The following is a 27,503-nucleotide window of genomic DNA, read 5'->3' on the forward strand; positions in this document are numbered from 1 at the left end:
GAATGAAAGGACACATGACAACCAATTTAAAGAGAACAATGTGTAAAGATCTGTTTTCAAACTTTTCTTTTCCCAGCAATATAATTTTCATGAACCATTATATAAATTGTTCTAAAATCCATCATTGCTCCTGGACCATTGGGAGAATCAATGAATTTCACCTGATATGGAAGAAGAGGAGTGCCAAGAGCAGGAAAACGGGGCAGGTCAGGCTGCAAGGTGGCTGCTCTTTGCCCATCTGTCAACATGAATGCTGTGCCGAATGTTGTGAATATCATTTTGGAAGAAGACTAGTTTTTGGAGACACCTGTTCCTAAAAGGAACAGGGGCAACAAAACCAATAGCATGATAAGATAACAAAACTAAGAGATAAATGAATGCCTGTACATTTAAGGCTGCATGATAGATATATTCAAGATGGAGATCAGTAGATTTTTGGACAACAGGGGAATCAAGGGTAATGAAGACTGGGAGGAGTGGAGGCTGAAGATTAGATCATCCTTCGAGAGAGCCTGTGGTCTGCACCTGCTCCTGTTTCTTAGATTTTGAATAATTGTAAAACTGCCTACTTTTCTAGTAATGGAAAATTCCCAGGAAGTTTTGCTTACAGGCACTGTCTGAAAGAAAGCATGTCACTCTGAGTGACAAGCAGAGCTCGAATGGCCCCACTGGAAAAATATTACTGAGCACATCAACAGCCCATGGCATATCAAGCTGCCAACAATTAAGGGAATTGCAGATTTTGAATTCTCTTATATTTATAAATTACTGGTATTGATTCACAATGGAATCTGAGTGCCCATTGCTCCAAATCACACTTCACAGAAAGACTTCAGTGTTTGACTATGGCCCAATACCTTATCCTTCAAACCTGCTTGGTCAGGATACATTAACATAAATCCATCAAGGTAACTTCTAAAAATTTAACCTGTTTAATAAGAAATGTTATCTTCCTGTTTCCCTACTCTGCTATAACGTTTCAAATGTTTCTATTTCCTTTTCATGACCTGTTCAGCTTCCATTTCAAGTCCACTTCAATTCCATCTCTCCTGGTTCTTGTGACATTGCTCAGTACTTTGTAATCTGCTCCATTTAGCCATTTACTTTCTGCCCCAAACCCATCCTTCCTCCTTAAACTGTAACTATACCCTGCTTCCACTCATTCCCTTCCTGGTGTCCAATGTTACATACACCACTCTTCCACTATCCTTTTAATTCAGCTTCTTCTTACACAGATATTCTCCAGCTGATGAGTCAAATCACCATCCTTAATTGTTCATCCTTTCTTATTTAATCTCAGAACAAATAACTTGATTTATCTGAAACTCTGCATTTCAACAGTGACCACACTTGAAAAGTACTTTAGTGGATGTAAGTAGCTTTGGTACCATGAAGGAGAATGGAAAGGTGGTATATAAAAGAGTTTTGCTTGACATTTTTGTTTCACTTTCAGATTTTGTGCAAGTGTCTAGAATGTTCTGACTAAGCACCCTTGATGGGTGACTGTACCTACAGTAAAGGCAAATACAGTAAATTCAACTGAAATGAATGTTGGGAAAATTATATCTCATGCATGCACACATACACACACATCTCCAGGCAGGACACCACTCCAGCAGCATGAAATCAAGCCCTTGTGGGGTGGGAAGCAAGCCAAGCCCAAATGTGAAACGAGGTGAAATGTAACTTGGGACCAGAAATTTTACCAAATGCATTTCTTTTATGATTTAGATCTCAAGAACTGGCCGAGAGGACATCCCTGGTCACTTTTCAATTGAGCCTTACTCAGATCCTTCTAAAATAAGTAGTTAGGCAACATTAGCTAGTTTGTCCTTACTGTTTGTGTTAAATTGTGACTTTGCTATGCCAAATAGTTAGACCTTATTTTATAAAGCAAGCCTTTTCACAGAGCACAATTACCCTTCAGATATTTTATATTGCTTTAGAAATGCCTGATAGTTATTGAGTTACTAGTGGATCAACAGCTGCCTATATTACAAAAATTCCATCAATTTTGTACCTTCTCTTAACGATCATTACCACAACGAGGAGGAGCAGGATGAAAACCAGAATTCCAGCACTGATTCCAGCTATTTTCACCACCCGATCACTTTGCTTGACGGGATCAGGGACCACCTCAGGTTCTTCAGTTGTGGCTGCTAAATTAGTCAGAAGAAGTACTTGCATGAAAGCATGTAATTATTGTTGACAAGGAAATTATATTTCATGCCTCTTCATAAATACACTTCAAAAATCCAGGTACAATTCACAAAACAGTTCATCCCACATCATGTGACAATTTCACCATGTTGACTTTTAAAATCAGGGTAGAGAAATTAAGAGACAGATGAAGAACGCAACAAGAAAAAGTGTCAGCGTTGTTAAAAATAATCAATGCAATTTCAGAAAAATAAAAATCATATCAAATTGAAAATAATTTACTTCATTCAATTTCAGACTTGATAATAAAACAATGAGGTGTCACACTTATAAAGACATTATGTATCAAATAATTTGTTGAAAATAACTCATTTAATAAGAGCTTGCTCATCACCTGAATGAGGTATTACTGTAAACCTAAGTTATTTGTGAAGTTGACCAACCACCTGTGTTCTCTAATCTTTTCAGAATAATTCATGGACTGCACTTCAATTACACTGTTGGCATAGACTATAGTTTCTCCATTATGTGCAGTCATTTTATTTTTGAAAAGGCAAGGTTACCCTGTAGAATTGAATATGTTGCGTCTGATCCTGTAACATGTAGTAAAGCACGTTCAGCCTAGTCCAGGTGATATTAATGACATATCTGAGCCACCAGTGAAGGACATGGTCTTCTTGCAAACACTCTTTCCTTTACTAACTAAACAGTATAAACAATAACACTCAGTTAAAACAGAAGTAACCTGTACTCATTAATCATCTCTTTATCACTCTTGTCAGTATTTAATGAATCAGGACAATGCTGCTATTTAATCATTAACATATAGTATACTATGAAACAAAGGGTATACAGAAATAGAAAGGGAATGTAATTTACTGTGTACAAGAAAATGTAATTGAAAGCTACATTTAATTAATATAAAATTAAATTGGCCATTATGGTTGGCACAATTCATCAATTCTTTTTTGAGCAGAATAGTATTAATTACTCTGGCATTTATAGAGAAATTGTTATAGCTGTCATAGAAAAACTGTCAAATCAAGTTGTTCAAATTCATTTTATAACCACAGAAGTTGATTTAATACTGCTTTATCTCTGTGATACAATGGGTATTTCAACTTGTATCCTACATTTTCTGCCCACCACACAATTCTTCATTATATCTCCAATGCAATTGTGACAACTTTGCAAACTGGAATATGTACTACAAATCTCCCAACAAACCAGTAACAATTTGTACTGCTTGGTATATCTACTTTTGTATAGTACATTTGTGAAAAGAGTTGTCTCTCTAAAACAAAATTGCTATCTTAATCACTCAAAAGGCATTGCAAATTCAATAGGTAAGTAAACCATTGGAAAAATAACATGCATCATTTGGAAGGGGGCTATTTTTAATCACAGTAGTTCTTGTGAGTGAATAATGTGAATTTTCCACTTTCCTTTTCATTAACTTTTCTGCTCACATCAGAGTCTTTTACAAAATTATTTTATGGTTTGTGGCACTGCAGGCAAGGCCAGTGTTCCCTCCATCATCAGATTTCTGAATGGTCAATGAACCATCAACACTACCTCATTAATCAACACTACCTCATTATAGTGCAAAAAACAGTTTTGCACTATTTGTTTTGTAATTTATAGTAATTTTATGTCTTTGCACTGTATTGCTGCTGCAAAACAACAAATTTCATGACATATAAGAAAAGAGATAATAAACCTGATTCTGTTTATTGCCCAATCTCAATTCTCCTTTCAGAGATGCTGGCGAGTTACCCTAAACTGCTGCAGTCTGCACGATGGTGCTCCCACTGCTGCTCAGTAAGGAATTCCAGGGCTTTGACCCAGTGAGAAAGAAACATTAGTGGCAGAGAAATTAAACAAATGCTTGTCCTCATAGAAGACAACAACAAAACAAAAAGCAGCTAGAAATGCTGGATAACTAAGTCTAACAAGAATGTGGAACTGAAGGAAACTAGTACTATTAAAAAATAGTACCAGCGAAGCTGGTGAGACTCAAAGCCAATAAATACTGATGACCTGATGATTGACTTGCCAGTTTTGAAAGAGGTGGGTATTGAGTTAATGGATGCATTGGTTATCATCTTTCAAAATTCCACAGATTCTGGAATGGTTCCTGCAGATTGGAGGGCAGCAATCTGACCCCACTATTTAAGTGGGAGAGAAAACAATGAACTACCTTGTCGGCCTAACATTGTTAGTCAGGAAAATGCTAGTGAAGAATGCAGTAACAGTAAACAAATTGGTGTTGGAATTCAGCAAATCAGGTAGCATCAGTGGAAAGAAATGAACAGTCAATGTTTCAGGTTGAGACCAATAGAATAGAATAGGATTTATGAAAGGGAATGTTTGACTGATTTATTGGAGTTCTTTGAGAGTAGATAAGGGGAAAACCAGTAGATGTGGTATATTTAGTAAGATGTTCAGAAGACTTTCAGTAAGGTCCCCCACAGGAAGTTGGCCAACACGATTATAGCACATGACATTGGGAATAATGCATTGGCATGGATTGAAAATTAGTTATAGATAGACAGCAATGAATGGAAATAAACAGGTCATTCACAGGTTGGCAGGTTGTGACTAGTGGGGTATGACAGGGACTGGGGGGATTGGTGCTTGGGACCAAGTTATTCACAATCAATATCAACAGTTTGTCTGAGGGGACCAAATGTCATATTTCCAATTAGCTGATTATACCAAACTGGGTTTGATTGTGAGTAGGGAGGAGGATGTACAGAGGCTTCAAGGAGATGTAGACAAGCTAAGTGAGTGGGAGAGAACATGGCAGATGGAATATAAAAGTGAAGCTATCACTTTAGAGCATAAAACAGATAGGCCCAGTATTTTCAAATAGTGAGAGACTGGGTAGAATTGATATTCAAAGGACTTAGCTATCCTTGTACACAAATCACTGAAAGCTACCAAGCAGGTGCAGCAACCAATAAGGATGGGAAATAATATGTTAGCTTATGGTAAAAGATGAGTAAAAATATCTTATTGCAGTTATATAGGGCCTTGGTGAGATCGCACCAGCTCAGGTATACAGTTTTGGTCTCCTTACTTGAAAAGGGGATATATTTGCCATAGAGAGAATGTAATCAAGATTCACTAGATTGGTTCCTGGGATGGCAGATTTGCTAAACTAAGCCTGTATTTTTTTTTAAAAAAAGAGTTTAGAAAATGAGATGATCTCATTGAAATTTACAAAATTATTGCAGGATTCAACAGGCAGATGCACATCTGACTAGAAGAGGGGTTGCAGACTCAGAATAAGGGTTTGGCCATTTACAACTGAGATGAAAAATTCCTTCATGCAGAGGGTGGTGAATCTTTGGAATTATATAAGGTTATATATTTTATAATTATATATATCCTGGAGGGTTGTGGAGGCTCAGTCACTGATTTCATTCAAAACAGCAATCAGTAGATTTCTATTAAGGGTATCAACCGACATAGGGAGAGCACAGGAAAATAGAGCTGAGGTAGAAGTTCAGCCATGATCTTGATGAAGATGGTCTACTCTTGCTCTTAATTCTTACAACCTTATTTCAAAGTTAGGATGGTGCAAATTTTTAGTGGAACTTGCAGGTGGTGTGATGAGGGGTCTTTGACATGAACCATTAAGTTTGATTCTCTCTCCATAGATGCTGCCTGACCTGTTGAGCGTTTCCAGCATTTTTTGTTTTTATTTCGGACTTCTTGCACTTGCGTTAACTTGCAGGCTGATGCTCCTATGTATTGCTATGTATCTTCACTCTTGTAATTTAGGGTATTATTGGCCACGAATTTGGGACATGCTGTCAAAGCAGCCTTGCCTAATCTCTGTAGTACATTTTGGAAGTGGTACACACTACACTCTGATGTTAGAGGGAGAAAGTCTGAAGGCAAACCACTCGACACAAGATACCCAGGCTCTTAACCTGCGATTTTAGCTGCAATATTTATGTGGTCAGGTTATTTTTATTAAACAAAAGTGTTCGAGATATGTACTAAGCACAAGTTTATAGAGTCAGGCCACAGATCATTCTGACCTCACTGAATGACAGAACCGGCTTGAGGGTCTAAATGATACATTCCTGTTCTTATTTCAATGGATTATAAAGATCCATACACAAAATAGTAAAAACCTTCAATGGGAATGATTTTATCTTGAGTTATAATTCTCCAGAAATAAAACTTCTCATCTGTTCAACTACTGTAAATTCTACAATAAAACTATCATTCCTGTAGAGGGCAGCCAAACCTCTCCTCATACTGTTTGGTGTTCTGCTTCACACAAGACATCTACAAAGAAGTGATTCAATTAATGCAGAGCAAATCATTATCATGTGTATAAAAGAGGAACAGAACTCTAAAATTATATTTGAAACATTCTTCATTTAACACTTCAACAAGCGATTACAACTTATAATGGTGGGCATCACAATGGGTCATCAATCATCCTTGACTTAAAATGAAAGACAAACCTTAACACAACTGACACTACAACTACCTCATAATTTAATATTAAATCTAATGTAAATGCTGATAAAAAGTTAATTTAAAAAATCAACTGTTTTCCTCTCCACAGATCTGCCTGACTTGCTGTTTTAATTTCAGATTTCCGATATCTATATTTCCTTTTGACTGAAGTCAAGATTTTCTCTTGATCGAGAATATACCCAAAAACACATTAAACAATGGAAGAAAGAATCTTAATGTGTTTGCTCTGGAAGTTTCAAAGGTAAAAGATATTTCACCTTTCCTACATCACTTATGATGTAGCTGAATTTCATTATTCAGTCAAACTCTTCAACAGAACCCAGCTCTGAAGAGGAACAGTGGCCATATTCACGTTACAGCATTACAACTTGCACCTTAAACTAAAAAGCACAAAATACATTTTAGAGAACATTATTATACACTGCTGAAGCAAAGCCCTAGGCTACAAGTTGCTTAGCTGGAGATTTGTCCTAATTTATTTCTTTTCAATGATGCCATAAAAACAAGTTTTCATTTACTGAGAAAAGGACACTGATTGCTCTGCAGTTATCATTAGAAGCATTTATTACCAGATTATAATGTCTCATTGATTGAAATTACATCTTCATGAATTCCATGTATTAGTGTCTTTATCCTTTCACCAAAGGAACATGCAGAAATTCCTTCCAGTTTAATCATGAATAAAATTAGTTTTGTTTACTAAAACAAATCACTGTTAATATTTTGTTTCTCAATGTATGTTAGCCAGCTATATAAAACAACAGGACGTTGTTTGGTGACAAAAGCACAGCAAAGATCTTGCCAAAGCTGTAAATGGCTGCCCTCAATGACTGTCATACACTAAATTCTGTTTCTTCCTGTGCCCACTGTCGCCACCACTTTGATTAAACTAAATTATATTGCATATACTTGTATGAAATCCAGTAGTTTCCTCAAAATGGATAGATGTTAAACTTTGAATCTGACACAATGGTAACATGTTAATGATTGGAATCCAAATGTGAAAGTCAACTTCAATTCCAGATGCTAGAATGAGAGCTTGGTGGAAGCAGTATTGTGTATATCTAAAAAATTACCAACTTTTATCACAAAGATGCAACAGTAATATCTGTGCCACTGCCAGATGTCCTTCCCTAATGCACAAGCAAGACAGCTTTTACCGGATTTAAGGCTTGAGGATAGGCAATGAAATGCTATTTCTGGTGTACAAAGAGCTCATCACATTGTAATTCTGACAAATTATAAGAGTTTCTGTTCTAAAATATATACAGAATATATCCTCTTCTCCTACTCTAACAGACCTTTTGAATGTAGGCCAAACTTCTGAGGCAAACCAGGGGCTATGTACTACTAACATCCTTTCAGGTCACTGGGATTTTGGTTACTATTCTCTCATTCTCTAATGGCTTTTTAATAGTTCCTCAAGGCTTTTACAAAGCAGAACAATGTTACATTTATAAGTTATCAAATATACTTTTTAAACAATCCAAGCAGTTTAGCTGTAAGCAGTTTTACTCCTTAGGAAGTATAATCATTTTGGGGGATTATATTTAAAGTTGCAAGGACATTATGACTCTGCTTTGGGTGGAAAGGGATAGCTGTCAGGGACAACTGTCAGCCAACTGATTTGTCTCTTTTCGATGTGTATTATAATACAAAACAATTTCTGTGATCTTTGAGCAGAAGGCTGAGTTTCAAATGAGGCAGATACAGGTAATGGCATCAGATCAGGAACAAGGAATTGGACGGAAAAGCAAAGGACAAAAATACAAAGCAAGCTGACATATGGTGCAGTTGGAAAGTGTACAAATGGGGCAACTTAATGCAAGTACTAAAAGAGCTCCAAAGAGTTTGGAATGAAAGTAGCAATCTGGCCCATCCTACTACATCCTCCTCCCCCTACACTAGACTAATCTACTATCTTAACAGGCACTCACTCTCCCTCCTATCATTACATGTTTTCCTATTTTGAGGGAAAGGCTTATTCTCTCTTATCCTGGAGAAATCAACTGTGCTATTTAATAACCCGAGCTAACATCTAATTCTCAACAGATGTTCTTACAATCCCTTTTCAGAAGGATCAATTGACACAGCAACTACCCACACTGGAAAATTGTCTTCATATGTCACAATCCAATGGGGAAAATGCTTTTGTTAATTTTACAAATGATGATTTTTGTACTTAGGTATGCTAATCTTACACTGACAATCTTTGGAGCAGTGTTTTGAAAACTGGATTACACCATTATTGAAAATCAGTTATCATAAAAGAGGAATCACATATTGGGAAGTATCTTTCCCTAAAAGATATAATTGAGCCTCTTCTTAGTTTTCATAACATGATTCATTGTGATTTCTTTTTGCCCACTCACAAACTATCAGATTTATAGTTTTCAAATTTTTAACTTGCCATGGTATTATTTGAATTCATGATCTCCAAAGTATTGGCCCTGTGTTGTAACCACTGTGGTTCTGCTAATTACCACCTTTAAATAATCACAGCTACATCTCTCTTATGTCATTCACTTTCCTTTTACGCCTTTCTTAATATTCTCTATTTACCATTTTGTTTTTATTCCCTTCAAATGTGATTGGACCTCAAGTGACAAACAGAACATTTTAGAGCACTGGCCAGATCAAGGTGAAAAGAATCTTCCAGCTCCTGCCATTTGTTTCCATCAAGTTAGAATATTTTGGTTAATGACTACTATTGGTGAAGCTGAGTGGAGGAGTAATGGTAACTTCACATTCAACATTTGTTGGACTAAACTTAGTCACCAGCTCCAAGATGGACTCAGCAAATTTTAATGTCCACTTTCCTTCACGAGTCACAGCACCGTGCCAAATGGAAGTGAGGTAAGCTCTGTTAACAAAAACACTCTCCTCTGGGAAAAAACCTGCTGATAGAAATAACTAATCTGTTGCTGAGGGGGTAATAAAACAACTTTCGACAATTCTTTGGGATAACAGAGTGCGCTGATAGGACACACCTACTCCCCACATCTTGCTGATTCTTACAGTCAGAATCTAACTTTAAAATTGAAAGACTGTTCCTAATGGAAAAGGAAAGCAAAATAGGAACAGCATTTGATTCAGCCTGCTAGATTTGTGTTGCGAGGGCCAGTAATGTGGCTCAACAGATTTTTGTTCATCTATTCACCATCCTATTGGCAGCTCAGCTATTTCTGTAAGTAGCTTTTATCAGGGGTGAGTGCTTTTCATTTACAACTTCTTCCTGTGGCTGTAGTAAATTAAGGTGGATGGTTGGGGGAGTGGGTTGAACATTACACGCCAGTGCTCTGTACATTGTCAAATATAAAAGCCCTTCAATATTTCACTGATCTGCAACACAAGTTCTCTCAATCTTCCTTTCGGCAGTAAAGATTGGTTTATTTCAGTCTGCGAAGAAGTGGATAAATAATTTGCAACAGTACATTTTAGTACTGGACCACCTCCAATTCCAAAATAGATTATGGAACCTAGCAGCCATCCATCGACTTGCTCCGGCCACTGAGCAGAAATGCTTGGAAAATAGAAGAGACACAACCAGTGTCACAAAGGGAACCAAGAGGATTAAATACAGTGAAAGTGGCTGCATAGCATAGAATGAATTAATATAATTTGGGTTCATTAACACTCAGCTGTGCCCTGAAAGGTTTCTGTTTGCTATGAGGTAAATTAAGTTAGGGAGAAATGCTGTCACATTTAATGATCTCAAGTTAGGCTCAAGCCAATCAAGTCAAAGCTTTATTTTGCTGCATTATTAAACACTGGCTATATATTCAGCTCATTTAAAATTGTCCCCTGTATGGGCTTGACTTATCATAAACTGATTGATTGCATTTTGGGCAAGACTCTTGGTCGATGACAATTTCTGTGAATAGTTAATACTGCTTTTTGAAAGGTCTCCTTTGCAAGATGCAGCTAAGTAAAATGTAGTGGCTTTTTCGTGGGTAGCACTGCAACACTGCAGTCCAGTCTGCTTCAGTTTTTTTGCCAATGATGTGCTGGACCAACTCCCCAGTAGCAGCAAACATTGTCTTTTCCCTAGGGTTCCTCAGTAGGGTGAAGAGGCAGAAAAGAACAAACAGAAACCACCCAGCCAGTCTTGGAATCATAGTCTCATACAGCACAGAAATGGGCTCTTTCTCTCTGTCGACCTTTTTGCCCATTTACACTAATTCCATTTGCCTGCATTACAACTGTATCTTTCTATGCCTTGGCCATTTAAGTGTTTGTCTAAATGTCTCTTAAATGTAGTGATAGTATCTGACTCCACCACCTCTTCTGGCAGCGCATTCCAGATATCAACCACTCTCTGTGCAAAAAAAAAACTTGCACCTCAGATCCCCTTTAAAACTCCTAACTCTCATTTTGAACCCATGCCCTCTCATTTCTGATATCCCTACCATGAAAATAATGGGAAACAGTACAATTTATGATTGTGTCTAACTCCAGCAAATTGCCATCAGCAGATGATTCAATACACATAGTTCCATAACAACTGTACATTCAACAAGATGGAACTTTTTTCTATTTGCAATGTGTTAAGGTTCTATGCATGCACATGGGCACAATCAATAGGTCCCTGCATTTTTTGAAATCAAGTTCTATGTTAAAAGTGCAGGTCCTCTTCTGTTGCTGTGTGCTTTTTGCAGGTAAACTGATATGCCTAATACAAGTACATAATGCCTTAAATAAAGCATAGAACACAACAATTGTTCCAGTTACAGCCATCAAAGACTGGCCTAGGCTGTCCTGTGATATACTTTGCACACTGTATGCTCAGAAAGCCTTCAGGTCAGTACCCCATAAAGTGAATAAACAGCAGCACAAAAGGAGTAGATTTTAATCCAGCTCACAGGTTTTATTTTTAAGGTTAAGCTATTCTGTAACTATAGTTACTTATAAACCAAACCATAACAAACCGAAGGTAGGAGCTGACCTTTGTTACAGTTCGAAATTTTTTTTGGACTCATTACTCAACATTTATTTTTTGATGCAGTGCAGGGTGATAAGATTTATTTGCTAATGATTTGGACAGGGACAGTGTATCCTTGGTACTATGAAAATGCTCGAAGGTACAGAAGTAATTGCAAAGCAAAAGCAATTAACTTCAAACCTATATTGGTTTCCTTGCAAGCATAAATAGTTTCCCTGTTGATCTTTTCATATCAATTTATTATTACCCATTTATTATAATCCAGAGCTGCATTTAAAAAAAAATTGACTTTGAGTGGAATTCCATTTGAATTTCAGCGTCACATCTCAATGAGCAACTGAAGAAATTATTCATTGAAACTCTCCATTCAGTCAAAAATTACCTAATTCCAATGGGAAAAAGAAAAGGAAATCATTATCAGATACTGCGCTGTTCAGAAAAGTTTTCCCTCCAGCATGAATTGACCTCTCCCTACTCGTATTCATTGCAACCTCCCTTCAAGGCAGCCACACAATTTGCCTTTTTCATTGCTGTGAATACTGACAGTATCTCAAACCTAACAATGGAGAAAACAGGTTTTTTTTGTATACTGCCATCCACCCCGAACCCCAAGTGGCTTTTATTCTTCCTGAAATTTAATGAAAGAGATGTAATTTTTCATCACTCTTGCAGCTTGAATCAAAGTAATTTCGATCCTTGCTTGACCAATATCATTGTGAAGATGACCCCACAGACCTTTTTGATTGGTTTGACATTAGTACAGATTTTTGGCCAAAATTTTATTTTAAAATGTTGTTGAACTCCACAATTTTAAATTATATTTATCCAAGACTCAGCAATAGAGATTGCAGATACTGGGCTATTAAGCCTGATCTTGTATTAAGATAGTATTAAGCAACCTATCATTACACAAACCTTACAATTCCATAGAATGTATACTACTGACCTGCCATTACTCAGAAGCAAGCCCATCATTGAACCACCCCTTCTCTCCCACCTCCCTCCCTCCCTCCCCGCCCCCCCCCCCCCCCCCCCAACCCCGGCTCCATTTGCCTATCAGTCTTCACCCCTCCTTGGTCCACTGATCACCTACTGGCCTCTGTCTCACCACTCCCCCTCTCCTCCTTGTACTGGCCATCTTCCCTTGCCACTCACAGTCCTAATGCAGGGTTTCGACCTGAAACATCAACAATTCCTTTCACCTTCACCACCGCACGCCACCCCGCCCACCTCTCCCCGCCCCCGACAGATGATGCTTAACCGCTGAGTTCCTCCAGCACATCGTTTGGTGTTCCAGATTCCAGAATCTGTAACCCAAGGTTAAGTAAGAAATATTTACAAAAATTAGAAAAGGATGGTGGTTTGGCCTTGCCTAACTTTAGATTATACTATTGGGCAATTAATATTAGATATTTAATTTTTTGGATACAAGATTCTGATGTAATTCAATGCCCCAAATGGGTACGCCTTGAGCACCAATCAGTTCCTGACTTTTCATTAGTTTCTATTTTAGGTGCTTCTCTCCCTTTTGCACTTACCAAGTTAGGTAAACATACGACTAACCCAATTGTTAAACATACAATACGAATATAGTTTCAATTTCGTAAATTTTTTGGATTGAATAAATTTAATTTGTCAAGTCCCATTCAATCTAATTTTTTCTTTCATCCATCTAGAGCTGACTCAGCTTTTTCCATATGGAAAAGGAAGGGAATAGTATGTTTTCGGGATCTATTCATTGATAACTGTTTTTCATCTTTTGAACAATTGTCTAATAAATATAATTTGCCTAGATCACACTTTTTTCGATATGTGCAGATTAGAAATTTTTTAAAAACTACTATACCCTCTTCTCTGACACCTTACAAAATTGAAACTACGGAAAAAATTTTTTTCTGGAGGAACGGACTTGACGACATAATATTGCTCTGTTTCTACTGAGAAATTTTAGCCCAGTTTTTTTCCCCCTTTTTTTATTGTTTGTTTTTTTTTTGAAAAGTTTTTTTTGTTTAGTTTATATTGTTTATAATTTTTTTATTGATTTGGTTTTTTAAAATTTATATAATAAATCTTTTTCTTTCCTTTCTTTTATATTATATTCATTTACTAAGAGATTGTTGGATCTACAGATTTTTTTTATATTTTGTTCTTTATGATTATATATGCTATGATTGTTATCCTGATCTCTTTGTATTATATGTATAAATATTGATGCTATATATCAATCTGTATTAATTTGAAAACTAACAGAAAGATTGAAAAAGATTCCAGAATCTGCAGTCTCTTGCATATCCTCTTGAATCTTTACCTGTTTTGTACTTATTCAGAAAGTAGCCATGAAAAGATCAGTAAATCTCTTCCCATTTAATGAACTCCTCAGATAATGGTTGCCCAATTAAGTCTGAACATCTTGGAACTGTCTACAGATCTCACCAAGTAGAGAAACAAAAGACTGCAGATGCTGGAATCTAGATGAAAAAAAACGACAAGATGCTGGAGGAACTCAGCAGGTCATGCAGCATCCATAGAGAAAAACAGACAGTCAACGTCTCAGGTTGGGACCCTTCTTCAGGACTGAAGGAAGGAAAAGGGGACGCTCAATATATAGGGGGAAAAAACACAGAGCAGTGATAGGTGGACAAAAGAGGGGAGGTGGATGGACACAAGGTGGTGATAGGTAGATACAGGTAAGAGATAGTGATAGGCGGATGCAGGGGAGGAGGGAAGAGCAGATCCACCAGGGCATGAGTCAAAGGTAAGAAGGCAGGTGCCCCATGGGGAGGAACTAAGTCAGACTGAGCACATGGTCAAGGAGCCAGAAAGCAGAGGAGGCGCCTGCCTCCACACCTTTGACCCATTCCCTGGTGGATTTGCTCTCCCCTCCTTCCCCGCATTTGCCTATCTCTTACCTGCATCTACCTATCACCACCTTGTGCCCACCCTCTTTTGTCCACCTATCACTGCTCTGCTTCCCTCCCCTCCATGGGCTTCCCCTTTTCCTATCTTCAGTCCTGAAGAAGGGTCCTAACCCAAAACATAAACTGTCACCTTCAAGTAGGTGTTTTGCACTGGATACCCAACATTGTAACATGCCTTGGGGCAACTCAGAAATTATATATTACAACTGGCTGCATTTTTCCTTTCTGATACAGAAATATCAGCTTTACTAAATAATGTCATGCTCCACCAGTTTCCTTCACTATCTCTTCTTAGAAATAAGAAATCTAGGAAACTTAGTTCTGCCCCAGTAAAGTCAAATTTCTGCTAAGCAATAAAAAAATATTTTCTGAAGCAATTCTGGTCACTTAATCTGATTAATTATGTGTTTTATATTAGAGTGGAAGATTGCAATTAACTCTGCAGATTGTTCTTCCTTGGTCTACAGTCTTAAAATCCTAGTTCTGCAGAGCTCACTTTTATCTCCTTTCCAAAATCTACATACAGAATTGTCCTGGTAAATTCATTAGTTAGTACTGTTCATGCTCCACAGAAGTGTTATATTCTTTTCTTTGTTCTTGTCTAGTTTCTTTCCACCTAAATCCAGGGCTCTCCAGGCATTGACGCCACTGTTTCCAGTTTATTGATGTGAGCCACCTCAATTTTGTCGATAACATCTAATCTCTGTACACTGTTTGCCTCCATTCACTTACTCCAAATAAAAAGTGTTGCTAGAAGAACCTGTATAGCTCTCAGATCTGTATGATTTATTTATGGAATATATAGAACTTTCTTTTTTCAAGTCTTAATTAGTTTCCTTCTTATATCTCTTTTTTAGTACAACATTGGCTAGATGGATGCAACTTCTTACAGTTACCCTAAATGGAAAAATTCCATCAACTGCACTTTCAATTTTCAACTTTTTCTCTTCTTCTAGTGGTCCATTTCAGCTTCTTCCTTTCAACTTTTCTCTCTGTATATGTTATCAATCAACATCCACTTTAAGTTTACTGATTCCCTCATCCGCCTGGACTACTCTTCCTCCCATCCTGAATCGTGTAAGACAACCAATCCACCTACTATTTCCAAGGCCTTCTCTTTTAGGAGATCTCCTCTCATTCTTCTAGGGAATGCAATTATATTCTACTCAATGTGTCCTCTTCTGGCAGTCACATGGATCTGCCTTTCTTAGAAAGGAGACAAAAATTGCACATGATACCCAGGTGCACTCACCAAGCCCCAATATGAATGCAGTTAGACTGATTTACTTATGTATTCAAATCATCTTGTAAAAAAAAACTAAAACATATTTGCCTTCCTAATTACTTGTTGCACTTGCACATTGGCTTTGGTTACTTGTGTACAAGTACACCTTGGTTGTTTGGAGCATCAAAACTACCCAATTGTTCATCATTTAACAATGTAATGAATTGATCTGTACGAACAGTGTGCAAGACCAGTTTTTCACTGTACCTCGGTACAAGTGACAATAATAAACCAATACTCTTGCTTCTATTTGGGCATTAAAGTGGATAACCTCATATTTCTACATTACATCCTTTCTCACATTTTCTTGCCACACAATCTGCTTGTCCATTTTCACTCAAATTTCATCACATCCTCCTCCATACTGACAAAATCATCTAATTTAGTATTGTCAGCAAACTTGGAAGTATGACATTTGATATCCTCAGCCAAAATGTTGGTATAGGTTGTGAATGGCAGAGTGTAAACACCAATATATGAGGTACCCACTAGTTACAGCCTGCCCATCTGAGAAGGATCCATTTATCTCATTCTTTACTTTCTTCCTGATAACTAATTTCTCAATCTATGTCAGTATATTCACCCCACTTCTGTTTGTTCTAACTTTGTTGACCATCCTCCTACATAGGATCTTATTGGAAGCCTTCACACCGCATCCACAGGTTCCCCTTTATCTACTTTATTAGTCCATCCTCAGAGATTTCCAGCAGATTAATCAAATATGATTTTCTTTCATAAATCCATACTGGCTTGATGATCCTATTTACTGGGTGTTTACCTCCTTTATTGCCAGTTCCAACATTTTCCCTATACCTGCCATAAGACCTGAAGGACTGCAGATCCCTCCCTCCCCCTTTAAGTAGGAGAGTCATATCTGCTAACCTCCAGTCCACAGAAACAATTCCAGAATCTATAGAACTTTGGGTAATCAGAACATCCACTTTCTCTATAGCCATGCCCGTCAAAACTCTGGCATGTAGATAATTGAGCCCTTGGGATTAATTGGATTCTAATCTCACCAATTTCCCTCAGGCTATTTTCTCATTCTCGCGAGAAGTCAGTTCCCTAATACTTCTGGCAGGTTCTTTTCTGAAGATAGACACAAGATGTTTGTTTAATTTCTTTGCTATTTCAATATTGTCCATTAAAAAATTTCCTGTCTCTGATCACAAAGGCACCGCATTAGCCCTTGCCATCTTTTCCTTTTTATATACCTGTAGAATCCCTTAAAAGTTTGTTTTCATCTTTCTCACCAATCTACTCTCATATTCTATGTCGTCTTCTATCCCCCCCCAAAAAAATCAATTTCTTGGTCCTCTTGCAGAGTTTTACAATGCCCCCAATCTTCTGGCCTACTTCTATTTCTGGCAACTTTGTAAGCCTCTTCCTTTGATTGAACTTGTCTTGTCAGCTAAGTATAAATCACTTTTGAGTTTTTATAGGTTTTCCCCTACCGCAGAGCAAGGTTCCCCTACTCCCTCCATTCCAACCCATCATCTTCCATAATTTCTGATACCTTCAATCTGATATTATTCCTTTTCCTTTCAACATTCCCCTGGGACCATTCCTCTTCAGGCTCTGGTTTATTCTTTTGTCCCTGCTGACACCCATTGCTTTCCTAGGGAAATACACATGCAACAGTGGGAGATGCCACTCCTGCCCTTTCACTTCTGCCTCTCCACCATCCTTGTATTAAATCAAATACCCCTTTCTGGGTGAAGCACTTTTAACAATTTCTTAGACTTCACAATGTGGTCTCCTCCATACTGCTCTCATTTTTTTCTTCAGATTTAAGGTAACTTGACCATTTTTTCTAATTTGTTTGAAATTTTTCCCTTTTCTTTTTCAATCCTGCATAGTTTATTCCTTCTTGGTGTCTGCCTGACATTATGTATCAAGCATTTATCCTCCAGTGATGTTCTCCAGCTGCCTTTTGTTTACAGAAGAAAATATCCTCCAACCTCTCTACCAATACTCCAACACATCTTGCTTTATTTCTGCTCCTTTTTAATTTCTTTCCAGGGCCACAGGCCAATTCTCAGGACAGCAAAGGTCTGGCCAGAGCTTAATTTGACATCAGACCACAAAGGATATCCAGTATAATAAAACAAATGGTCAATATTATACAAGAACTAATTATTTAATGATACAACCATCTTTTGATTGATTAATTGATATAAATTCTGAAAATCAAGTTCAACATGTAAATTTTAAAGAAGGATAAAAATAACATCATCCCATTCATCAACGCTTCCTCTATGATCTGCTCATGCAAACTATATAAGTTACTGTGTGGTTTTCAAATCTTCTTGAGCTAACTGGTCATAATTTCATTCTAAATTATAGACAAGACAACTTAAAGGACATCAAAGTGTAGAAAATCAAATGTATTACGTTTTACTTCCAATGTGGGAAATGCTAAGACTATCCTTTACAAGTTAAAATGTTATTGAGACCTACATAAAAAAATATTTTGGAATAGTTATTGGTTGCTTCTTTAGAAAATGCAATGAAAAATGAATGCTATTACAATAAAATCCAAAGCTAAAATTACAGAGTCCAGGCACGTATGTCAGACAGTTTATCACCTTCAGAACCATTACCTTTCTACTCATCCTAATAGATTAAAAGATGATTGTGTTTACATTTAACTGTGCCAAGTGCTAACTTCATTTTAATGCAAAAAAACTGTATAATAGATGCATGTTGTTTCTTCCCAAATTTAAAAATAAGTCTGAAAGTGATATAAAACAATGACTTAAAAATTGAATCAAATTGATAAAAATTTTCATTTCCACCAATACTAAATAAAAATGATTTTTTTTACGTTAATGAAAAATGCTTTCGGGTCTTATTAAGGAAGATTGCAAGGAAGGCACGAAATATCCAACATATTTTGTTATCAAACAAAATATTCCTAAGGGTCTTATTTTGAAAATGTTTATAGAGGGATCTGTTGGAAAAGTGATTATTCAATGCAACTTTGTTCATCTTATTTGGTAATTGATAGTTGCATTGCTTTATGATATCTGCACTGATAAAAGCAATGAAAGATTTAGTAACGTATGATTTATAAAACTAGATTGTAATCATTGCAAATGTAACCTTTAAAGATTAAATCTATCAACTACGAGAAACATTTTTTTTTCATTTTACGTGTCTTAGATATATCCAACAAGCACAGGTTCATTCAGGAATTTTTTTGCAAAAAGAAGATTATCTTTGCTCTCACTCTAAAATATGCTACAGTGCTATTTACATCTTGGTATACATAAAGGGAGAACTAAAAGCAGACAATACACTGAACAATAAAATACATATTTTATTTATGTGTGTGTATTATATAGTTTATATATATATATACACACACACATACACACGCAGAAAATATATATATATATATATATATATATATATATATACACACATACACACACACACACACTACAACACATGCACACCAGTCTACTCTGCTATGAAAATGTAAAATTAACTTGCTATAACCTACACATAACTAAGGCAAAGTAAATTAATATTACATGCACAGCATTCTGTAGAAATACTTGATTAAAAAAATTAAATGCACTAACTAAAAAAAAGAGGTATGGGCAATCTCAGGTGGGAAGAGGATGTTTAGCATATAACCTCTGACCTGTTAGTTGATCTTCGCCACCATCTTTACTAGCAGGAGTTTGGGCGGTGAATATGTATGGAGCAGTAAGCTGAGTCACTAACAGTGCAGCTAGGCAGAGGGAGACAGCATGCATAAGAGAACAAGTTCCCTCATCGTGATCCCTTAATTAAGCTGTTAAAGGTTAATCTATAGCAGTGGTTCTCAAACTGAGGCAAGAGCCTCATAGAAAAAGAACTTCATTAAATGGGCTTTATAAAAATGAGAAATTGTACTGAAATGTAAGGAAGGACAGCTTAGCCCATTATCTTTTCCTACTTGCTGTATTTAAATAACAGGAAGACCTACTCAATTGAGGCCATAATTCTGGGTGTGAATTGATTGAAACCTTGACCCCATTCGAGGTTCTTAACTTTGTAACACTTATTTTAACACTCAACTTCTATTCTCCTAAGTGAAAAATAATTTCATGATAAACGAACTTCACCTTCAACTGGCAAATAAAATGTGATCAGTCATGTTTACTGCACAGCTTTGGTATTTTCAGACTGAAAAAAACCATATCTTCCCATACCAAAAGTGATAAATCTAATTAGTGTACTCATAATTCTGTGATAATGCATTTGAAATTGATTTTGGTTTTAACCAAAATTATGAATGAATTTTTCTAATTAGCATTAGTTTAAAAATATCAGGATTAAATAGCATAAGTTTACATTGTTGTGATAAAGCCCAATTTGTAAAGTTTTGATGTACCTAAATCTGAAACCAGTAAATAAAAAGCTAGGAAATAAGCTTGAACAGTGCAAATTTAAGAGAATGCATGTAGCGATCTCTAAAACCAATACTTAGTTAGATATCTAGTGTTTTATTCAACCAATTTTTACAAAGCAGATTAAGGCTGATATAGATGATAGACAACCAGATTTAAAACAATAAATTTAACAGCTAAACCACACCCATGCTACTAAATGAAGTTTAGTGAACTTTTAATGCTTACGGTGAAAAATGATTATGTAATTGGATTTGACAATGTGTAATGTGATTGAACTTTGCCAGTTTATGATTGAATATCTGTGAAACTGCATTGTTGAGGCTTGTTGAAATTGAAAACTGGTTTCATTTTCTGCAGTTATATCAAAATTCTATTCAGATACGTTTATGTGAGCTTCCAAAATTTTCATTGAACTTAATAAGCTTTATTGACATTGATTTTGAATAATGAATGACGAAAGAAGCAGGCATAAAAATGAACCCCCACATTAAAAGTGATAACTTGAAATAAATACTTTGGTGTCAAGTTTCTGCTTGGTTCTCTGAGTTACATTCTTGCAATCCAAGTTAGTCAGCTGAAGCAGTGCAAAAGTTCAAGGAATTCCCAACCTAAGTGAGTTACCATCAAAAGCGCATTTTTGTGCATTTTTCTGGAATCTTTTTTGCTGGTTCAAAGCTTAATTTGTCAGAGTCAAACCATTCTCATAAAATTGCCTTTGCCCCAAGGTGAAAAGTCCAAGAATCTGACAACTGCCATTCAGGTAGGGGCTTCAAACTGGGTTCATTTTTAGAGACATACTAATCGGCAGGCTACTTTTTAAAACATAGAACAGTATTTAATTTACCAAGAAATAACACCAATTAAAATATTAATCGACTTAGTATTGATATTTTTAAAGGTCATTTTCAGATGGTTTGTAACACAGGTGGAGGGCTGGGCATCATTATTCAAGTATTTTTTTTGGTGATGAACTCACTCTTAGCTGTGGTGGTGCAGCTACACCAGGTTTTCACAATGAAATACACTGAGGAATACTTGAAGGAAAAAATGCAACTGTGGCACAGCATTAGTGCTGCTGCCTCACAGCTCCAGCAACACTATTCAATCCTGACCTCTGGCGCTGCACATGTGGAACTTGTGCACGTTCTCCCTGTGACCACGTGGGTTTTCTCACACATCCCATAGATGTGCTGGATGGTTAATTAATTGGCTCCTGTACATTACCCCTGGTGTAAGTGGGTAGTAGAAGAAATAGGGGGGATTGATGAGCATAAGAGAAAAGGGTTACAAGGAAATAAGTGTGGGAATGGGATTGATGGAATTGTTCTGAGAGCCAGCACAGACTTGGAGGGTTGAATGGCCTTATTTCACATTGCAAGAAGATGCTAAACAAAATGAGACTAATTATGTTATTCTTGGCAGCCTGATTGCACCAGCTCAGAGAGTATTTTGGCCTGGAACTTGGATAGAAATTACCAAGACATCAGCACTCTTATTAGTCGCAAATTTAGCAGCAACTTCTGGTTACTGCACATGGACAATTAAGTGTGGAGAGGGAGCTGCTGCCCGAGTTTAACACTTCCCTGAAAGCTTTGATCAAACAATGTGACGGATTCAGCACAAGAAATGAACTAAAGCTGTGGCATTTTTTCACAAAATACCCATAAGATGTGCCAGGAAAAGGTAAGGCTTATCCATAAGTAAAATTAAAATTTTAAAAGGTATTGTAATACTTAATTACTGTAAAACACTCTCTCCAGCATTGAATATGTTCTTTTAAATGGGTGGCAGCTCATTCCTTTATATTTTGATTCTTGTTGGAGACTTTAGAACACCCCTTTGTTCTCTCTCTCGAAAAGATTCTTCAAGCTGATTGGTTCAGGAGACATGCCATTACTTGTTCACAGAGCTCCCTGATCAGTAGCAGAAAGCATTGTGCTCATTTGTTCTCTAATATTGCAAATCTGCGCAGAAGTCCAGTGAAAGTTTATAAGGCAAAGTAATGTCCAATGAATGGCTGGTGCCACTCATCAAAATTCTGCCTTTCGTCTACCATTTTACAGATTTTTAACAGAAACTTGATGTACAACTTAATGAGCAGAATTTCAAATGACTTTTGGGTACAATTTCCTGATTGCACCCAAAACAAAAACACTGAATCTCTCTTGTTAGTTCTTCATTATTATCCTTCACATAAGGTGAAAATAATTTGCTCTCTGCAATTTTGATAAATAATACTGTTCTACTTCCAGTGCAATTGCATAAATCAGCAAGACTAAAAGGGGCTCAGTTGGAATTGAACTCATTCACCCTGTGCCTCATAAAACTGGCCAGTCATTCCCTTTCCACATAGTTCAACAAAGTTTGTTGGAAAATAAATGCAAGGTTCTAGTTACGGATAATTGACTGAATATCACCCCAAAAGTCACGATCTTCTATTTTTTAAATACAGGAGGAGAACTGGGCCAATGTACAAATGTTTGAGAACCCCTGATCTATAGCAACACCAACTTTCAAATTAAATTATTCACAAACTCTATTCAAAAGGGGCATTGTCATCTGATGGAACTTTATTGAGTAATATCAATCCTGCAGAGACAAGAACGATGCAGCACTAAAAATGGTATAATCAAAGATTGTGCAAAAACAGATTAAAATTCTAGTAAAATGAAATTATTATTTGTCTTACTGAACAGTTCGTACAATAGATTTTTGATAATAAATTAAAACAGAATGTTTCATCAATAATGAGCCAAATATCTGAGGTTATATGATAACACTGTTGGGAAAATTGTCTTGCAAAAACAGATTAAAATTCTAGTAAAATGAAATTATTATTTGTCTTACTGAACAGTTCATACAATAGATTTTTGATAATAAATTAAAACAGAATGTCTCATCAATAATGAGCCAAATATCTGAGGTTATATGATAACACTGTTGGGAAAATTGTCTTGCAAAAACAGATTAAGAAAGAGCATTGTCATCTTGCAAGAAAGTTTTGTCTTGCAAAACTTTCTTGCAAGATGACAATGCTCTTTCTTAACAAAGGTAAAAATAAAAGGCTTTTCGTAGACAGTGCCCCAGCTAGCGCAACACATTAAGACTTGGAAAACAAGTGTTCCCAAATGGCCAGAATAGGTCAGACACGTTTTTGCTTCTTTACATAATTTGCTGTATCCTTTTGACAATTCTTGCACAGAAGAATAAATAACAAACTCAAGCAATGAAGATGCAAGTTCTCTGCCAGGTCAAAATCAAAAATAGAATACATGGTCTTTACAGAGCCCTACCAGCATAGGAGTACAACAATAATTATTTTGCTTTGCTCTGACTGGAGCACTGAATGGAGGTTTTCAGAACTAGAGATTTTTAAGTTTTAGTTTTGTTTACAGTGTGTTGATTGCAATTTGTGAAAATTTTTTTTTAAATAATGTTGCTATATATTTGAACTATTTTACAATCTTACTATCTAAGCAATTTTCAGACTTCTGATAAGTAAGTACGTAAAAGCAAGATTAAAATATAAAGTTAAATCCCAGTGAGATTTAAGAATATTTACTAGGATAACCTCCATATACATACATAATGCAAGTTTTATTCATTAGAGACAGCAACAAAATCTAATAGCCATCATTCCACACACATGATAAAGGTTGAGACAGCTTTTGCAATAAAACCTTCAAATAGCTTTTCACTATTTAATACTCCAGCTGTTCAATGTCAAAAAATGGTTTGCAGCAGAAATAATACAAAGTAATCTGGTCTTAATTTCTGTTAAGATCCTGTCTGCCAATGCACAGTATTTCTCTGGATGAGGAGCACTGAATCACAGCACACTCCCAACATAAGATAAGCATATATGACTCAGAAAATAATCTGACAATACTGTGTACACTCTGTTGGAAAAGTATTATATTCAATTAACTTTGAAGTAGGCAGTGATATTAAAACAAAACACTCATCCTACCTTTCGTTGCAATCCTCACACACTGTGTCTTTGTCTCCTATAAAAGCAAATTTAAATAGTAGTAGCAATGAAAACTTATAAATTCAGGCAAAAAAAAACTGATCCAGAGACTTGCTAGTACTTAACTTAAAAAAGTGTTTCCACACAATTTTCCTAAATCAGGCTTTGGAACAACTTCAAGTACATGTTTTAGGTAAGAGAGTATATCAATGATGCAAATGAAAAATAGCATCTGTCAAATTCAAAGGTAAATGAAAATCAGAAAAACTAATGTCCCCCTTAGCAACCTTGGCTAGGTTGACAGACTAACTGCTGAAAGAGTGACAGAAAAACAATGCAACTCCAAATTGTCAGCATTTGGTGAGAAATTGGACCCAGTTATGTACACAATAAGTAAAATCTGCCAATTTTGAAACATTTGTGACAATTTCAGGTTTAAATCCCATACAAGGAATATCGAAGGCAAGTTCTGTTGTCATTGACCCCAATGCAGGTTTCATCTCCCATTTTTCTGCATGTAATAATATCATGAATATTTGTGGATCATTTCAATTATTTGATACCAGAAACGTACAAAACAGATTTTGTGGATTTACAAAGTCAATATTACAGGTAAATTAATATATAGTCCTAACAACGTGACCCCTGTACAATGGAAACAAGATAGTAAAAAAATTAACCAGCATGTAACTGGGATATAATTATAGTGCTTATTATGTATAAAATGAAAACAACTTCATGTCGATTTCAATGAGTTGCACTAAATCTTGAATGTTTGCCTTTTTCTCCAGACAAATGCATTTTTGTAAGTTATGTGCATGTGTGTATGGATTCAAAATTAAAATTTGGTTATGTAATTGTGTTGTGGAGATCAGGATTAATCTTACATTAAACTTAGACTGAACATTTCAGATCCTACAGGAAAACAACTGTCTATTGGGTTATATTTCTTCAGATTGCATGAATGACCATCATGTTGTCAGAAATCCAGTTTACACCCTGACTCCAACTTTTGCTGAAATGACATTGGCAGATCAGATAATCACCTGATGACTATGTTCACCCCCAACTCAAAATTAATTAAGCCATTCTGTGTTTCTATCAGCTTCCTGTAGAATTGTCCCTTGGATCTGCATTCATTAAGAAATTATTAGGAACATGAGAGATGGAAAATACGATTGCTGGAATTTAAGCAGAAATGTTTGAATAAACTCCATTTTCCTCTTCTTCATCAAATTTAACAGTTAATCTTTCAATCCCCTCACCAGCAATTTATATATTTTTTTTCAGTTCACAGTGGCTCACATTTGTCAAGCTCTGTGATTGGAAGGTACATTGTTTATGAATTATGAAGTCAGTCATGTCTTGAAGTATTAAATGGTGAAAGGTATTTTCCCCATCTATAACAAGTTAGCCATAAGTGTGCGTCAATTACATGGGGATACTTATAAAAAAATTACTAAGGAGCCAGACTTTGTCATTTTATGGTAACTGGTGAAAGACTAGATAAATTGACCTTCCAGATGAATGGTCAAAATGCCATGTTTAATTAAATTGCCATTCTTGCCACTTTGGAGGAAGGGTGGAGTTGGGAGGGGGAACTTTAGCCACCAAGTAATTTTTTGAGATATTTATAATTTTACTCCTTATCAAGAATGAGTTCCTTTGTCTGAAGAAGACATAACCAAAGAACAGTGCATGTTTATTTGCTTCAAATTAGCAAGGTAAGCAACCTAGAATGGGGCCCTGGAATCATTTTCCTTTTTGTCTTGTGGAATTTTGCTTCAGTTTACTAGAGCACTTCCAAATATTTTCTCATCAGGCATTCAAACTGCCACTCGTCATTACTGGCAAGAAAGCACACAAGTACAAAATTCACTTTGAAATTCCAGTGAACAATGAGCCAGGGTACAAACTTTTTTTATCACAATGCATACCACTCACCTTTTCAACACTGCTCACAGCTTGGAAGTGTATGTGATATCCTTTTCTGGGGGCCAAAGGAGGATTCCAAAACCCATTGTAGGTCTTATTGTCACCCACTGTGAAAGGAGTTTGTTCAGAAATTCCACTAGGAGGAAGCTCTGCAGCATAATAGTATGGTGAACCATGAGCTGCAGCAGTTTGATAGGTAACTGGAATCTGGAAGCACTCCGCCACGCCTGCCTCCCTTTTAGATCTGTGGGAATTCACTTGTTCGACAACAACTTGGTAGGCACTTTGAAAGAGAAGATATAAAGTTCCATTTACGAGCGAGTATAGCACAATTGTTATTCTTTCAGTTTATAGATTTATAGAGATACAGTTTGGAAGCAGTCTCTTTGGCCCGCCGTGCCCGTGCTGATCATCAAGCACCTAACCCAGTTTATGTCCCCAGTGTCCCATCAACTTCCCAAGATTCTACCACTCACCTACACACTAGGGTCAATTTACATTGGCCATTTAACCTACCAACCCGCAAACCTAACAGATCTGTGAACGTTCTCTTAAACTTGTTCCAGGCAGTTCTGACAAGTAAAACAAATATAGCAACTTTTGGTAAAAATGGGAAAAAAGAACAGAATTCTATTTAATTAAAAGGTATGAAGTAAAGGATCCATGAAGGAATGCTGATATTGTCTTGTGTGCAAATACAATTCATAAAGTGCTGATAATAGCAAGTCTGTACTAAATTGGCTGGTGCATGAGGGCATCATACTGAGTTCGGAAGGAGGGAAGGAAGTGGATAATTGAAAAAAAGATACAACAATTGTAAAAAAAAATTGGCAGAAGGGTTTAATGATGATCAACACACAAGCTCTTTTTGACCAACTGAACTCCAAACTCAAAGATGATCAGTGCCGTAAAGGTACAATTCCTTGGTATCTCAAACAATTCAAATGTGGGGGAAATCACAAATAGAAATGAAAATCAAAAGACCTGCAGGCTCTGAAAGAACCAAAATAAAAACAGAAGATGCCGGAAACAATACAGGCAGCATGTATGGAAAGAGAAGTATAGTTAATGTTTTAGGTCAAAGATCCTTTAATAGAGTTGGGAATGAGAAAACAGGTTAGTTTTGAGTTGTGGAGAAGGGGAAGGTTGAATGGAACAAATGGAACATCTCTGATAGGGTGAATCGAGGGAGATAAGTTGCAGAGATCATCTGGTCAATGGGTTAACAGGGCAGTTAGAGAGGGAGAGAAAAAATGAAAATCTACTAAATGAGGACAGTTAGAGAGTGAGAATACAAAGGTATGTACAGTTGAAAAATGCAGGACTGTACATGTTCAGCAAATCAGACCATGTTCATTCTCTCTCTCTTTAACTACTCCTATTA

The 27,503-nt window shown here is 36.4% G+C and overlaps 1 protein-coding gene across 2 annotated transcripts in view; it reads right to left on the reverse strand.

Annotated features, from left to right (window-relative positions):
* Positions 1-27,503, reverse strand: part of ptprk (protein tyrosine phosphatase receptor type K) — a 467,398-nt gene that overhangs the window by 68,054 nt on the left and 371,841 nt on the right. For both annotated transcript variants that reach the window (XM_052025063.1, XM_052025062.1), the window contains exons 12-14: positions 26,129-26,402; positions 24,185-24,221; positions 2,021-2,159 (exon numbers count right to left, since the gene is read on the reverse strand). In XM_052025063.1, coding sequence (XP_051881023.1) covers positions 2,021-2,159; positions 24,185-24,221; positions 26,129-26,402 — 450 coding nt within the window. The remainder of the gene's footprint in view (positions 1-2,020; positions 2,160-24,184; positions 24,222-26,128; positions 26,403-27,503) is intronic.

Source organism: Pristis pectinata, chromosome 10 (assembly GCF_009764475.1).
Source record: "Pristis pectinata isolate sPriPec2 chromosome 10, sPriPec2.1.pri, whole genome shotgun sequence".
NCBI classification, from domain to species: Eukaryota; Metazoa; Chordata; class Chondrichthyes; order Rhinopristiformes; family Pristidae; genus Pristis; species Pristis pectinata.